This window comes from Aythya ferina (genome assembly GCF_964211825.1).
Source record: "Aythya ferina genome assembly, chromosome: 5".
NCBI classification, from domain to species: domain Eukaryota; kingdom Metazoa; phylum Chordata; class Aves; order Anseriformes; family Anatidae; genus Aythya; species Aythya ferina.
Genome location: NC_140301.1, coordinates 48,221,874 through 48,234,758, shown reverse-complemented (window position 1 = coordinate 48,234,758; position 12,885 = coordinate 48,221,874). Strand labels below are relative to the sequence as shown.

The window sequence follows — 12,885 nt, the reverse complement described above, 5'->3', positions numbered from 1 at the left end:
GGTGTGAGTAATGTTTAGTGGCACGGGAGTTCACATGCTTTTTAGCTGGGGAGGCATGGATCTGCTTAAAAAGATGCACATTAAACAGACAGCAGGAAAGAAAAGCAAAACATAAAAGCTGTTGAGGAATGACTGGAAGAGTTTGAGACAGCCAGAGACATGAACTTCAATAGCTAAACTAGCAGGGCTGAAGTACTACAAGAAAAACAAGATTTTGAATGTTCATAGGCCTTTTCCTTTTGATTCTTCTGTTTCATTTGGTCTAGAGAATTTAGTTGCTTCTGATTTCCCTTTCAAAGCTTAAAAGATACAAACTCAATTTTTCTAACTGTGCCCGTTTAAATATATTGCCATGAATCTACTAATGTGTGTTTGTAATAAGATACAGATATTAATGGTTGGAGTTTTTTCCACCTAGAACATTTTCTAATGAATAGATCACCAGTATTAATATCCAGACAAAGGACTTTTGAGGTTTTATTTTGAAACAAATCTATTTTGTGCATCTCATATTATTTGGAGTGTTCCAAATTTGTAGTAGTTAGTAAAATAATTTTAGAGTTGATAAAAGGGGAATGTATTACTTTTTTTTTTTTTTTTTTTTTGAAGTCTGTAGGAAAGTGTGTTCTCTCTCTCAGATGTCTTGTGTTTCTGCATCTTGGGTGCATTTTGTTAGGCTTAGTACCTTAGGAAATTTTCAAATATTGTTAAAATTGTTTTTTGTTTGTTTGTTTTAAATCTGAGAAACAGCCTGCTCAGCCACTCTTTGGACAGAGCAGATCTTTCTGCTGCTCAAAACAGTGCTCACCCAGCAGCAGGATACTGTAGATGACCGTGATTAATTAGTGATACCTGGAAGAAATATTTTAAGAAATAAAGAAAGAAAGCATATTCAGGGATTGATTTGTTAAGAAATCGCACCCCTTTACCATAATAAAGGACTATTTTAATTAGGTAAAAGTAAAACCCTGGTTTTTCACTAATATATGTTGATAGTGATTCTTAAATCCACACTTTCTGTGATATTAAGCTCTGAATTGGAGTATTCTCCCCTTGACAATATTGCACAGATGCAAGTTGTGCATACAGGTCAATTTTAATCAGTATACTGGAAAATGAAACCAAGGAATATGAAAATTTATACGAAACCATGATTCTACAATATAACTCAGGAAAATTTGCATTTACCTGCTGGTACAGACACTGTCACCTTCATGGAGCTTTAGGCAGTTGCATCAAAGAAAGCTGTGGGAGACAAATCTCTATATATTTTACATCTAGAACTGTTTAAAGGGTAGATATTAACAATTATTTAGAGGGAAAAAAAAAACAACAACAACAAAAAAAAAAACACTTGAAAACTCTGATTTCTTTCTTCTTTAAACAGCTGGCAGGGTTGGTGAAACCTTTCCTTTTTACATATTAACCTACCACATGGGCAGGGGGTGTGTAGCCCTGGGTTACAATTACAGAATCACAGAATGGTTGAGGTTGGAAGGGACCTCTGGAGATCATCTAATCCAACTCCCTTGCCAAGCAGGGTCAGCTAGAGCACAGTGCACAGGATGGCATCCAGGCGGGTTTTGAATATCTCCAGAGATACTCCACAGCTTCTCTGGGCAAAAATGTTAAGGAAAAGTTAGATCTTGTTTTCTTAAGTGGTCAGGCTCAGAAATAGTATTCATAGTTTAGGGTGCTTTCCAGACATTTCTTTCAAAGTGTTAGTAGTTCTTATCTGGTATCTTTACATTGTGGCTGGAATAATGGATTTGGTTTTGGTTTCAATTATAACAGATATTATATTATTACTGTTATTCGCATCCAGTTTTATTATTTTAAGTGTTGGCAATCTTATTTCAAGATGAGCACAACTTAAACATTTGGTTAAACCAATTATTTAAGTTCTGTTTACGGGAAAGACCTTCAGAGCTCTAAGATCAGTCAGGAAGCATCATAAATCAGAGAAATGGGAAGAATTCCCTGGCAGAATTCTTCTCTATTTTATATGGCTCTTTACTTCCTCCTTGTCGTTGTAATCCTCATTTCACTGAAGAAAACCAAAGCAGATGAAAATAGAGGGTTAAATGTGTTTCTAAAACAACCTCTGAAAAGAACAGACACAGGCCTTGGATGTCAAGGTGTTGTATGTGATGAAATATCTTCCTGTTTTTAGCCTCCCAGTATCATCCAGAAGGACTGTTTCTAAATAAAGGTATATACAGAACTTCCAGAGTGGATGTTAAATGCAGTAAAAGACAGTCACTTGAAGTACTTATTTTTGTAACTGCCACGCTGTGTGCATAGTCAAAGACAGGTACTTGGCAGAATTGCCAAATGTGCAGGAAATCACAGGGTGTTAGCAATAAGGTTTCCTCCATCAGGTCAATATCTGCTCTCACTTTTTCAGGGCCATGTCTCGCTTCTGAGAGAATGTTTCAGAACAGCAGTGATCAGCATATAGATCATTGGTTTAGAGTCTGAACAGCATATAGATTATTAATTAGTCCATTGAAACTCAAGCCTTCTAGAATACAATTGAAGACCCTAGTGTTCTTATACTTTTTTTTTTTTGTTTTGTTTTGTTATTAACAACTTCTCCAACTTTTGTATTTTCTGTCAGTTAGAATGGGCAAGTTATTTTTAATTAAGTGAGGCCTAGAAAATTGTTTTTGTTTCTAACTGTGAATCAGTGGCTCGGTATAATTAATGCTCATATATGCATACATACGTGTATGTGTAGAAATGGGAAAAAAAGCATCATTAGGCAGTCTATTATTTGGGAACACACTAAATACCTGGCAGTGCTTTCTGAGTTTGAATGTAAAAACTAATTCATGGTCTTGCAATTAAACCTATACATTATAGCTGTCAGATCAGAAAAGCTGCTTCATTAATTTCACATTGCAGATGGGAATGTTAATTGCTGAAACAGTTTAATCCAGAGAAGCATTCCACTTTTCAAGTATTCCAACTCCTTAGAGCTAGCCTGATAAGCAAAAAGAGCATAGCAAAATGAAATAGTTCTTATGGAAAACAGCAGATACCAAACCTTCAAAATTAGCACAAAACATGATTGTAGTATATTTAATTTCAGTTAGTAATAATGAATTTCCTTTTGGAATTCCATTATTAAATTAGAAAATCTCAGCAGAGTATTTAGTGTGCCAAGATAAAATTCTTAGGTTCACCTGAGAATGTTATTTCTTTCTCCTCTCCCACTTTTAAGTGGTATTGATAAGTATGTACAGTGCCATTACTAGACTAGTGTTCATAAGTTAAAGAATGTGTGTGTACAATTTTTCTTTTCACTTAAGACTTCTCTTGCCTGTTGGAGCTTTTGCTCTAGATACCTTCATTTAAGAATAAGCCGACTGATTTTTATCATTGCTTCTCTCAGACTGAATAGGACAGTAGGAGTATGTTAGTATATGGGAAATCAATTTTCAGTTCAATTCTTTTTTTCCTAAATATATAGTCTAGCAGCTGTTTCCACTTATTGAATAATTCATATTTTTGTTTACATGTATTTTATATGTTAGTCTATAAAAATTTTATACTAGTATATCTTCTTAATAATTGAAGAACGTTCCTTTAATGAAAATGTTTCCCCCAAAAAATAGTGTTTAGAAAGAGCCATGAAGTTTGCATTTGAAGAATTCCATCTCTGGTATCAATTTGCATTGTCCTTGATGGCAGCAGGAAAAGTAAGTCTTAATTTTTTGATGTAATTCTTGTTTTGTTGGCTTTTGATAACGGTATTTTGCACTTCTATAATTTTTCACCTGTATTGTTTTTGAAATTAATTCTCATCTGTAAACCGGCTAACTACACTGTATTTGTGAATTCATGCCTAGTGCTGTAGAAAGAATGTAAAAATCCTTTTATTTTAAATGGTTTCTAACTTAAGAGGACTAAAAGCTGATGGTAAGAACTATCTTACCAACAAGCTCAAGCTAAGCTAAATGAATATGAATTATACCAGATCATGTTTTCCAGTAAAATCCCTGTTCATGTGCTGTTTTGATGAACAAACGTTATTTCTAGGTACAAATTAATGCCGATTAATAATGCTCTTGTTCTTTTTTTTCTTTGGGAATTTGGCTATCTCTATTATTGTATTTGAGACTGTGCGTGCTGTACTATTAAAATGAGAAAAAAAATATATTTTTTGTAATCTAGTAGATTTTATTAATAGATGCAATCTTCTATTTACAGTTCCTTTTGCTTTTCCATCTCACATTATGAAAAATATTTTATATTAATTATATAATGTAAATGCTTTTTTTTTTAAAGACCATTCACAGTAGAGATAACTTGCTTATCTTCAGTGTGGGGGAAAGGAATGATTTTATTTCTTCCAAAGTTATTTTTTGAAGTATATTGATTCTTAAAGTGCTTGATTCTTGTCATTCTCTGTTCATTTAGAATGCTCTCTTAAACTACGATTGGATAGAGGAAAAATAATTTAAAAAGAGGAGCAATGACAGTCTGTTATAATGTCTTGTATTATATCTACTGTTCTTATGTGCTGCTATAACTCCCAAAGAGCACTAAAATATAGCTTGTTCTGATTACCGTCCCCTGTTTCTTCTCTTTCATTTTCCTTGATGTAATGTGAGCCTGTAGGCCTACCAAAGTTTTTAAATGCATCTCAAAACTGTTTCCTGAATTATGTACCATTGGGAATACATTCTGAGCAAATATTTCACCTGGGACTCTTCATCATAGTTCATAGGAGGAGAATAACTACAGCAGTGGCTAAACTCTTCTGTTCCATGGGAAGAGTTCTTGTGACAAATTTTCAACAAAATGTTCAGTAATGGCTCCTTCATGTAGGGGAAAAATAAAGCAGAAAATGGAAATACTAATCTTGTATCTGTGAAATGTATTTATGTTTTTAGTAATTTCAATGGAAAATGTTTTTAACAGTCTGCTCGAGCAGTTAAAGTCTTGAAGGAATGTATACGTTTGAAACCAGATGATGCAACTATTCCACTCCTTGCTGCAAAGCTCTGTATGGGATCTCTCCACTGGGTAAGCCTTGCCACCGCTGTTGGTCTTTTCAGCAAGATCTGAGATTAAAGTGCAACAAAATCTTGGTTTAGAGATGTAGAAAATAATTTTGGTCAGTGACTGTGCATAAGATCGTCACAGAAAACATAGTACAGATAAGTGTATGCACATGTACATCCCTGTTGCATGGCTTTAAAATACTTGACAGCAATGGTTAAGCTTATCCACATGGCATATCTTTGTACTGATCTAAGACAGAATGTATTAGAAATTGAAACGTTGTTGGCATACAGAGATTAAAAATTTGACTGATGTCTGTAGAAAATAACTATCTTGGGAAGTGAATGGGACAAATCCCTCATTCTTTTTGAGAAACTTTTCCACTGACACCATGTTTGGAGACAGCTGGTGTTCATGAATTCCTAGTAGAGGCAGTGTCTTTTGCAAAAGTGTTACTTGAGTTGCATTATTCATATCCTTGAAACTGATGAATCTATACAAAAAACATTAAGGTGGTCTAAGATCATAATACGAATTTTCAAGAAATAAATGTAATTTTTAAAAGAATATTTCAAAAAGAATGAGAAGGGTCACAATCAGAAACTGAGAAAATAGCACAGTAGTAGATATATGACTTGTTCAGGCTGATAACAGTAGTTTTAGTAATTAACGTAGATCCTACTTCTGTAAATTGCTCCCTATGGATTGACTCTATATGGAGTAGCTAGCTATACTTAGCATTTACATTTACAGGAATGGATTCAAACATTTATTTAATTTTCTTTCTAGATTGTTGAATAACATGCTAGCCTGGGTATGCAGTTAAACCCTGATCTTTTACAAGTTTCTTTCTTCATGAATTTGCATACATTCAGCAATATTGTATGTGATGCAGGGATTTGCATGGCTATAGTCTTTGCAGACTTGGAACCATGTTTTTTGTAATTGATTCTCTTAAAGAAATGGTTTGTGGGGCAAGAACTCAATATTAACTATGAAATGCAAAAATGGTAGATGGCAGCTATAGAACAGAAATGCCTTCTTAATTTAAACGAAAAGGTGAAAACACAGTAATTTTGCTTTTTGTACCAGTATTTATTTCAACCATAAGAGTGGGTGCTTCAGCATTCTTAAATCTGCATTCCATACTGTGAACTTAGCAAGAAAACTAGGTCTAATGGAAAGAGAAGCAGTCCTAAAAGTGTTTATGACTGAGATTTCAACAGATTCAGTGAGCATAATACACATGTTGTGTATTCTTCTCATTAAGCTTTAGCTAGTTTTAGACTTATATGGATGTTTTATAATGTTTTCAGTTGGAAGAAGCAGAAAGATTTGCCAAAACAGTTGTTGATCTTGGAGACAAAACGTCTGAGTTCAAAGCAAAAGGCTACTTGGCACTGGGATTGACTTACAGTCTGCAGGCTACTGATGGTAAGATAAGAATAAACACTCAAATCTGGAAATTCTCATGTTGCCTAAAAAAGGATACCTATCAGAATACTAGACTTAATATTAAAACTTCTGTGTGCAGCCATTTTCCCTAGTCAATATATTAGCACTAGTTCAGTGAGCATGTGGAATGGAATCTCTTGATCTTGCATATCACTGATTAAATATATCCTTTTTAGCATCTTTGCGAGGGATGCAAGAGGTCTTACAGAGAAAGGCTCTTCTTGCATTTCAGAGGTGAGTGGGTGTTAATCTTTTCATTTAATTCTGCCTGTGTAGTGAAAAGCTTTATTATGTGTTAGAAAGGGACTTGTAAAAGACTGTAATGAGGATTTCACCTCTGGGAGTTTGCCTTCATGAGTACAGAATGTATTTCTTCAACATTCACTTCATCATTTTCTGCCAGAAATACCTAAATTGATTCATAAGGATTTCCTTTTATTTCATTTTAAAGACATTTGTGTTACTGTCTAGTATAAAATATTTGCTTAGAGGAGGATTCTGTTCTGATCTAGAAGGAAATAATACTACGATGCAAGGTTTTAAGTCATGATTCAGTGTGATAACATTTCTGGAAGAGGTAGTTGCTTATCAGGTTATATAGCAGGTTATCATTATTTATGCCAGTACAGGCAGAACGATAATCAAGGCCCTACTGCTGTGGTTCAGGGGTGAAGTGCAGGTTGTAAGCCCAGACAAGAAAATAAGTTTTATCTGGAGATTTAATGGTGTAGGCAGTGACATTGCAAATGCCCAGTCTTCCACGTGCCTTACACAGAAGCAGTGCTTTTGGAGGTAACAATAGTTCATTCACAAGAGTTTGACTCTACAAATGATAAAGAGATGAAAGAGAACATCTTTACCCTAATTACAGAAGAAACAAATCTTGATGGCATAACCAGCAGAAGAGCTGCAACATTTAACTACGCCTCTTTTTATGTTTCATTCTCTGCAGCTGAACAATAAGCCTCTTGATGCCTTCTTAACTGCTTGGTTTCAAAGACTTCCGAGCAGTGATAGGTGCCAGCTGAAATCTAAAAACATATCTAGCAACTCTTCAACAAACCATTGCATATGTTCTCTAGCTATGTAGGTTGAGCAGAACTTTAGTTTTGTAGTGATGTGGATCTTTGAAATATTTGTACTAACTAGCAAAATATAAATTTATACACAGAAAATTTGGAGGACATGGGGATTAATTACATCTGTTTTCTTTGCATCATCTTTGTGATTCATTGTGTGTGTGGGTTATATACATATATATGTTTTTTTGTTGTTGTTTTTTTTTTTTTTAAGTTCACGCAACCTCTTAAGAACACTGTTTAGTATTTAAGTGCACATTCAAGAGTATTGGTATTCAGTTACATACTTGTTCTTTCTGCTGTCTTTTCTTAGAATTAACCTGTACATACACTTATTTAAAGTGTCTTTTGAAGGTGTTAGTAATACATAGGGTGTATGTTTTCAAAACGCTAGTGAGTTGTTATTGCTGCTAGCGATGATTACTGATGAGTAGTTTACATTCCACATATGATCTTGAATAGAATGGTTTGGCCCTTGAAGAGAATGTAGTTTCTGCATCTTAAAATTCTATGGTTATCTCCTATGAGAAAGGAGAAAGTATGTTTTGTGAGGTGATAGTTTTGCATATTAACATGTTTCTCCATTTGTGTTCACAGAGGCTCACAAAAGGAGTCTGATAAATCTGCTAGACTGGGAATATGCTGCAGTGTGGTTCATAGCATTGCTAGTTGCTTGTGTTGATGATTTAGGTATAGGATGTTACCTAAAATTTGTTCCCACACAGAGTGGGAACAAAGCTAAGCTTACCAGAATCATGCCCATTTTCCTCTCACGCTTCTTAAAAAAAAAAAAAAAAAAAAAAAAAAAGGAGATGGAAGTTGAAATTCTCCATTCATCTCCTACACAGTTTATAGAACAAGCAATTGTACTGGGATCAGTATTCTAATCTGTCAAGTTTTTGTTGTTGTTGTTTTGATTTTTTTTTTTTTTCCTTTTTAAATCATTTGCTTAGAGGACCAATTCCTGAAGAAACAGAAGTCTGAAGAAGTTCAGTTTTGTGCAGGGACCCTTTTCTATGCCATATTTCAAGGCCATCACTTTGTGACATTGGCCATTTGAGCAGGCAGTTGTTGCCATCTTTGCACAGTGCTGAGGGGGTGTTTGCTTCGCTAACTTCTTTTGGAAGACTTTCAGTGCTTTTCATGTGGTTGGTGTGAATTGGAGAGTTTCACAGAACTTGCCAAATTTTTGATAGATAGTAACAGCTTTATTCTTTCACTGGCTGAAGCTTGGTGACTGAACCAGTACTCTCCAAGATAAAAGATGAAAAAAGAAAAAACAGAAAACAAACAAACGAAAATTCCTACACTCTGCTAGGGTTTCATATTTGACTCTAATTTTGAAATTAGAGTTAAGTTCAATAAAATATAAAGAAGCCCCCTACTAACTTAAGCTACATTGATATGTGTTAGAGTAATTGCTAAACTAATGGAGCTGTCTCTTTGGACTTGGGAAGGCAGAATTGCACCAGCAGAAGGTTCCTTTTGTGATTGTTATGAATTAAAGGTTAATTTTGTTTGCTCCATATGAAGAAGACTGATTAGATGTTCTGAAGATGATTATTGCACACTACTTCTACCTGAGCCTGCATTAAAAGAATACATCAAATATAGATTAAATATAGTGGCACTCCTGCTGCTCAGTGTTCACTACACATCATTTTGGGGTATAATGATCAGGTTTCTTTGTCTATGCTGAAGCTCCCACCAAAACAACAACAACAACTTATCTTACATGGGAAGGGCTGTATTACAGTGTATTGCAAGAACTTTTTGTGTGGGATTTGTGTCGATATGAACAATAGAAATTATGTGCATTTGACCTGAATATTCAAATCAAACAAACATTAATAAAAATGTGGGAAAATATTATTTTTGTTTTGGTAACTGGGGTTTGCAACAGCAGTAATCATCAACATTTTGGGAGTAAGTGTAAAATATTAGAATAAATAAAATTCAGGTCTACTTTGTTGCTACTTTTCCTCTTCAAATTCTGTGCTTCAGAACCATCCTGGTCAAGGGCAGTGTGATTGCTTGGGTACTTCTCATGCAGATGACATCATTCTTGTCTTTGAAGGCACATTGATGTGTTTCTTTTCTGTGTGTATATGTAAGAAATCTCTGCTTAATGAATGTTTATTAAAACTTAGTTACATATAGTTTTGGAGTATATTTTAATTAAATAATTATTTTGTATTGCTCATTTTAAAAACTTATATTAAAATTACATAATTTGTTTCTCCAAAAAAATGATACTTTGGGTCATTTATATGAACCCAAATGCATCCCTTTAAATCAAAGATGATTGAGAAGTACAGGAGAAGTCACTGTAATGAATACCAGGTATATAAAAATACCAGGATAAATGTAGTGAAGAGATCTGAACATGCATACATGAATATATATGCATTTGTAGGGGTGTCTAACCTGTATTAACAGGAGAAAAAAAAAAACACACTGTTGTTTTTGTTTTGTTTCTTTGTTTTTGTTTTTCTCCAGGGCTCACAGTTTGTCTCCAACAGATCATCTGGCAGCTTTTTATTTGGCACTGCAGCTTGCCATATCCAGACAGGTTAGTTCTGTTTTAGAAGAGCAACCTCACATTGCCATATGAACATTAAAGCATGTATCTGTTGGTGGATGCTGATGAAGATTTCTTCAACAAAATTGTGGTTTTCCTTGTGCATATATGCATATATATTAAAAATATATGGATATATTCTCTCTGAACACCTTTGGTTTTATATACTTCTCCAGACTTCTGCCACAGTATTTGCAGCCCAAGGATCAGAAATAAAACATAACACATTCAATCTATGTTTTTCATCATTAATGGTGCTTGGCAGAGAGTACCAAAGTCAATTTTTTACCATGTTTTTACCTATTACGTGTGATCTCTGTTTATGGATTATCAAGAGAGTGGGACTCTTGAATCTAGTCTCTAACAATCTAGACAGTGCTTAAGTATTCAGTATCTGATAAGATACATGCCTTTTCTGAATACTTTCAGAAGATTTGGTTATTGCAAACAGAATTAGAAAGTAAGACTATAATTGGAATTAAAATATTTTCAAAGTCATGGAGAAATACAACCTGTATTTGGAAAAAAAAAAAACTGTAAGCTAATATTTTAAGAGGCTGAAGGGAACTGTTTTTTAAAACTTATTTTTCTGTCTTATTTTTCAGGGTTAATATATTATTAAACTTTTGCAGATCATTGTAGAACATCAAGTCTATTTTTACACTGATGAAGAGTGTTCTACAGGAGTCTATCTTGGTGAACAGTGTGAAAACGTTAAATACATGTAATCAAGTAATAAGAAAGACTTCTAATACTGGTGCTTTCTTTTTCTGCTTTTTGTTTTTTTTTAATCAGATACCAGAAGCTTTGGGTTATGTTCGTCAGGCTCTGCAGCTACAAGGAGATGATGCCAACTCTCTTCATCTCCTTGCGCTCTTGCTATCAGCCCAGAAACACTATCATGATGCTTTGAATATCATTGATATGGCCTTGAGTGAATATCCAGAAAATTTTATGTGAGTGAATGTTGTGTTTGCTTTCTGTGTTTTCTCTCATATTTTTCATAGATGCTTATATCATTCATTTTGAAAGACAATGGATTTGAAATTGATCAATTTTTAAGCTTTTTACAGCATTGTTCCCTCCTGACATTTAATTCAAGACTGATTTTTATTAAAGGCTTTTTAAATAGTGATTAAGTATTTGGTTTTGGAAGGGAGGCTAGAGCTAGATAGCTGATCTTATTTTGTCTTTTTCCATGTACTGCTTGTTTCAATGGTTTCTCCCTGTTATATGCTTTAAGAGTATTTTCCTGTCTTCTGTTTTTATGCAATGTTCTAAGCAGGATAAACAGGACATTACTATTGGCTAGGGGAGATTGATCCCATCCTACAGATAACTCTGTGCATGTTGTATGGATTCTGAGTTCTTTTTAGGTGTTTCCAGACATGCTTCATGATTTGAGAACTATCTAGCAGTTCTCCTAAACCTGTCTGTGCTTTCTTCAGGCCTCTGACGGATCTCTGTCAGTAAATCCAGGTTAGAAAGGCAAATGAAGCATCAGACATCGAATTTTTTTGGTTCATCTTCTGCCACTTAGTGGAATCATATAAGGCAAAGAACATGCTGCTATATCTCTCAGAATAATTAATAATCTAGAAGAAGTATATCTGAAACTTCTCTCTGTTTTAATAGAACAACAAAGGATCATTCAGTAAAATGCTTAAAATTACTTACGAGCATTAGGCAGATAGTTATGGGTTTTTCAAGTATGGTTCGTGTCCTTTCCATACTTGTTTGTATCTACATTTTGTGGTTAAATGTGTTGCCTGAATTGTTTTGTTCTTTCTAAAGTTCTGGTAGTTCTAGTAAGGCATGTATATTAATGACATGAGTCATAATTGTGGTTCTACACTGTTAGTCCTGTTACATAACACAAACACCATGGTGATACAGTGTGCTACGTTAAAACCTGCTTGTGCAGATCAGGGAACTGGAGAGAATTATCTTGGCAGTAGGAATCTACATCAGATGTACAGCTGCTGAATTCAAGGTGCATCTCCAGGCAGTCTTTTAGAGTCTTCTCTTTGGTGCTGTCAAATTGATGCTGGTTCCAGAGAGGTTGAGGATATGACTGAGATCTCTTGTGTGTGCTCTGCAATTGATGCTGACAGCTAGCCAAACACATCTGGTCAATAAGATAAATTTGGATTGACTCCTTCATGTAGCTGGATTATTTTTGCAAGGATTTATCAGCAAAACCTCATGTTTACAATCTGTTCTTGCACACTATATCTGGTGCTCTTGAAATAGTTGTCAGCATGTATGTATGAGCATATAAAATGTGAAACACAAATGCTTCCTGTACTGTTGATTCTATTTTTTATATTGCAGCTTCTTTAAAGAGCAGGAATTCATGGTACTTCCTAGCAGGCTGGGAAGAAATCCTTGTGTGTTCTTCTAAGGCTTGCTGATTTTGGGATATACTAAAACATTTTATTATTTGTCTTTGGTATTTTATCAGCTTTTGTAAACATTTCAAATCATAACGTTTTTTCTTTCATCTTTCAGTTATGTCTGCAATCCCAGTAAGCTAAATAGTACAAGGCTTTTCTTGGTATTCTCTTTATTTGTCAGAATCAAGTACCTAACTTTTTTTTTTTTTTTTTTTTTTTTTTTTTTTTTTTGCAAAATTTGGTAGCTTTACAGTGTAATAAATCTGTACTGGGTAAATACTAAAGTAAAACATAGGGCATATGATTTAATTTTCTTCCTATTTCTTTTATTGTTATTATCCACATACCTCTTCATGCTGTA

General features: G+C 34.3%; 1 protein-coding gene across 4 annotated transcripts in view; it reads left to right on the top strand.

Moving 5' to 3' along the window:
- TTC7B (tetratricopeptide repeat domain 7B) overlaps positions 1 to 12,885 on the top strand; it is a 135,990-nt gene that overhangs the window by 58,692 nt on the left and 64,413 nt on the right. For all 4 annotated transcript variants that reach the window (XM_084522757.1, XM_084522758.1, XM_084522755.1 and 1 more), the window contains 6 exons: positions 3,621 to 3,704; positions 4,930 to 5,034; positions 6,330 to 6,447; positions 6,645 to 6,702; positions 10,047 to 10,119; positions 10,924 to 11,084. In XM_084522757.1, the coding sequence (XP_084378883.1) occupies positions 3,621 to 3,704; positions 4,930 to 5,034; positions 6,330 to 6,447; positions 6,645 to 6,702; positions 10,047 to 10,119; positions 10,924 to 11,084 (599 nt within the window). The remainder of the gene's footprint in view (positions 1 to 3,620; positions 3,705 to 4,929; positions 5,035 to 6,329; positions 6,448 to 6,644; positions 6,703 to 10,046; positions 10,120 to 10,923; positions 11,085 to 12,885) is intronic.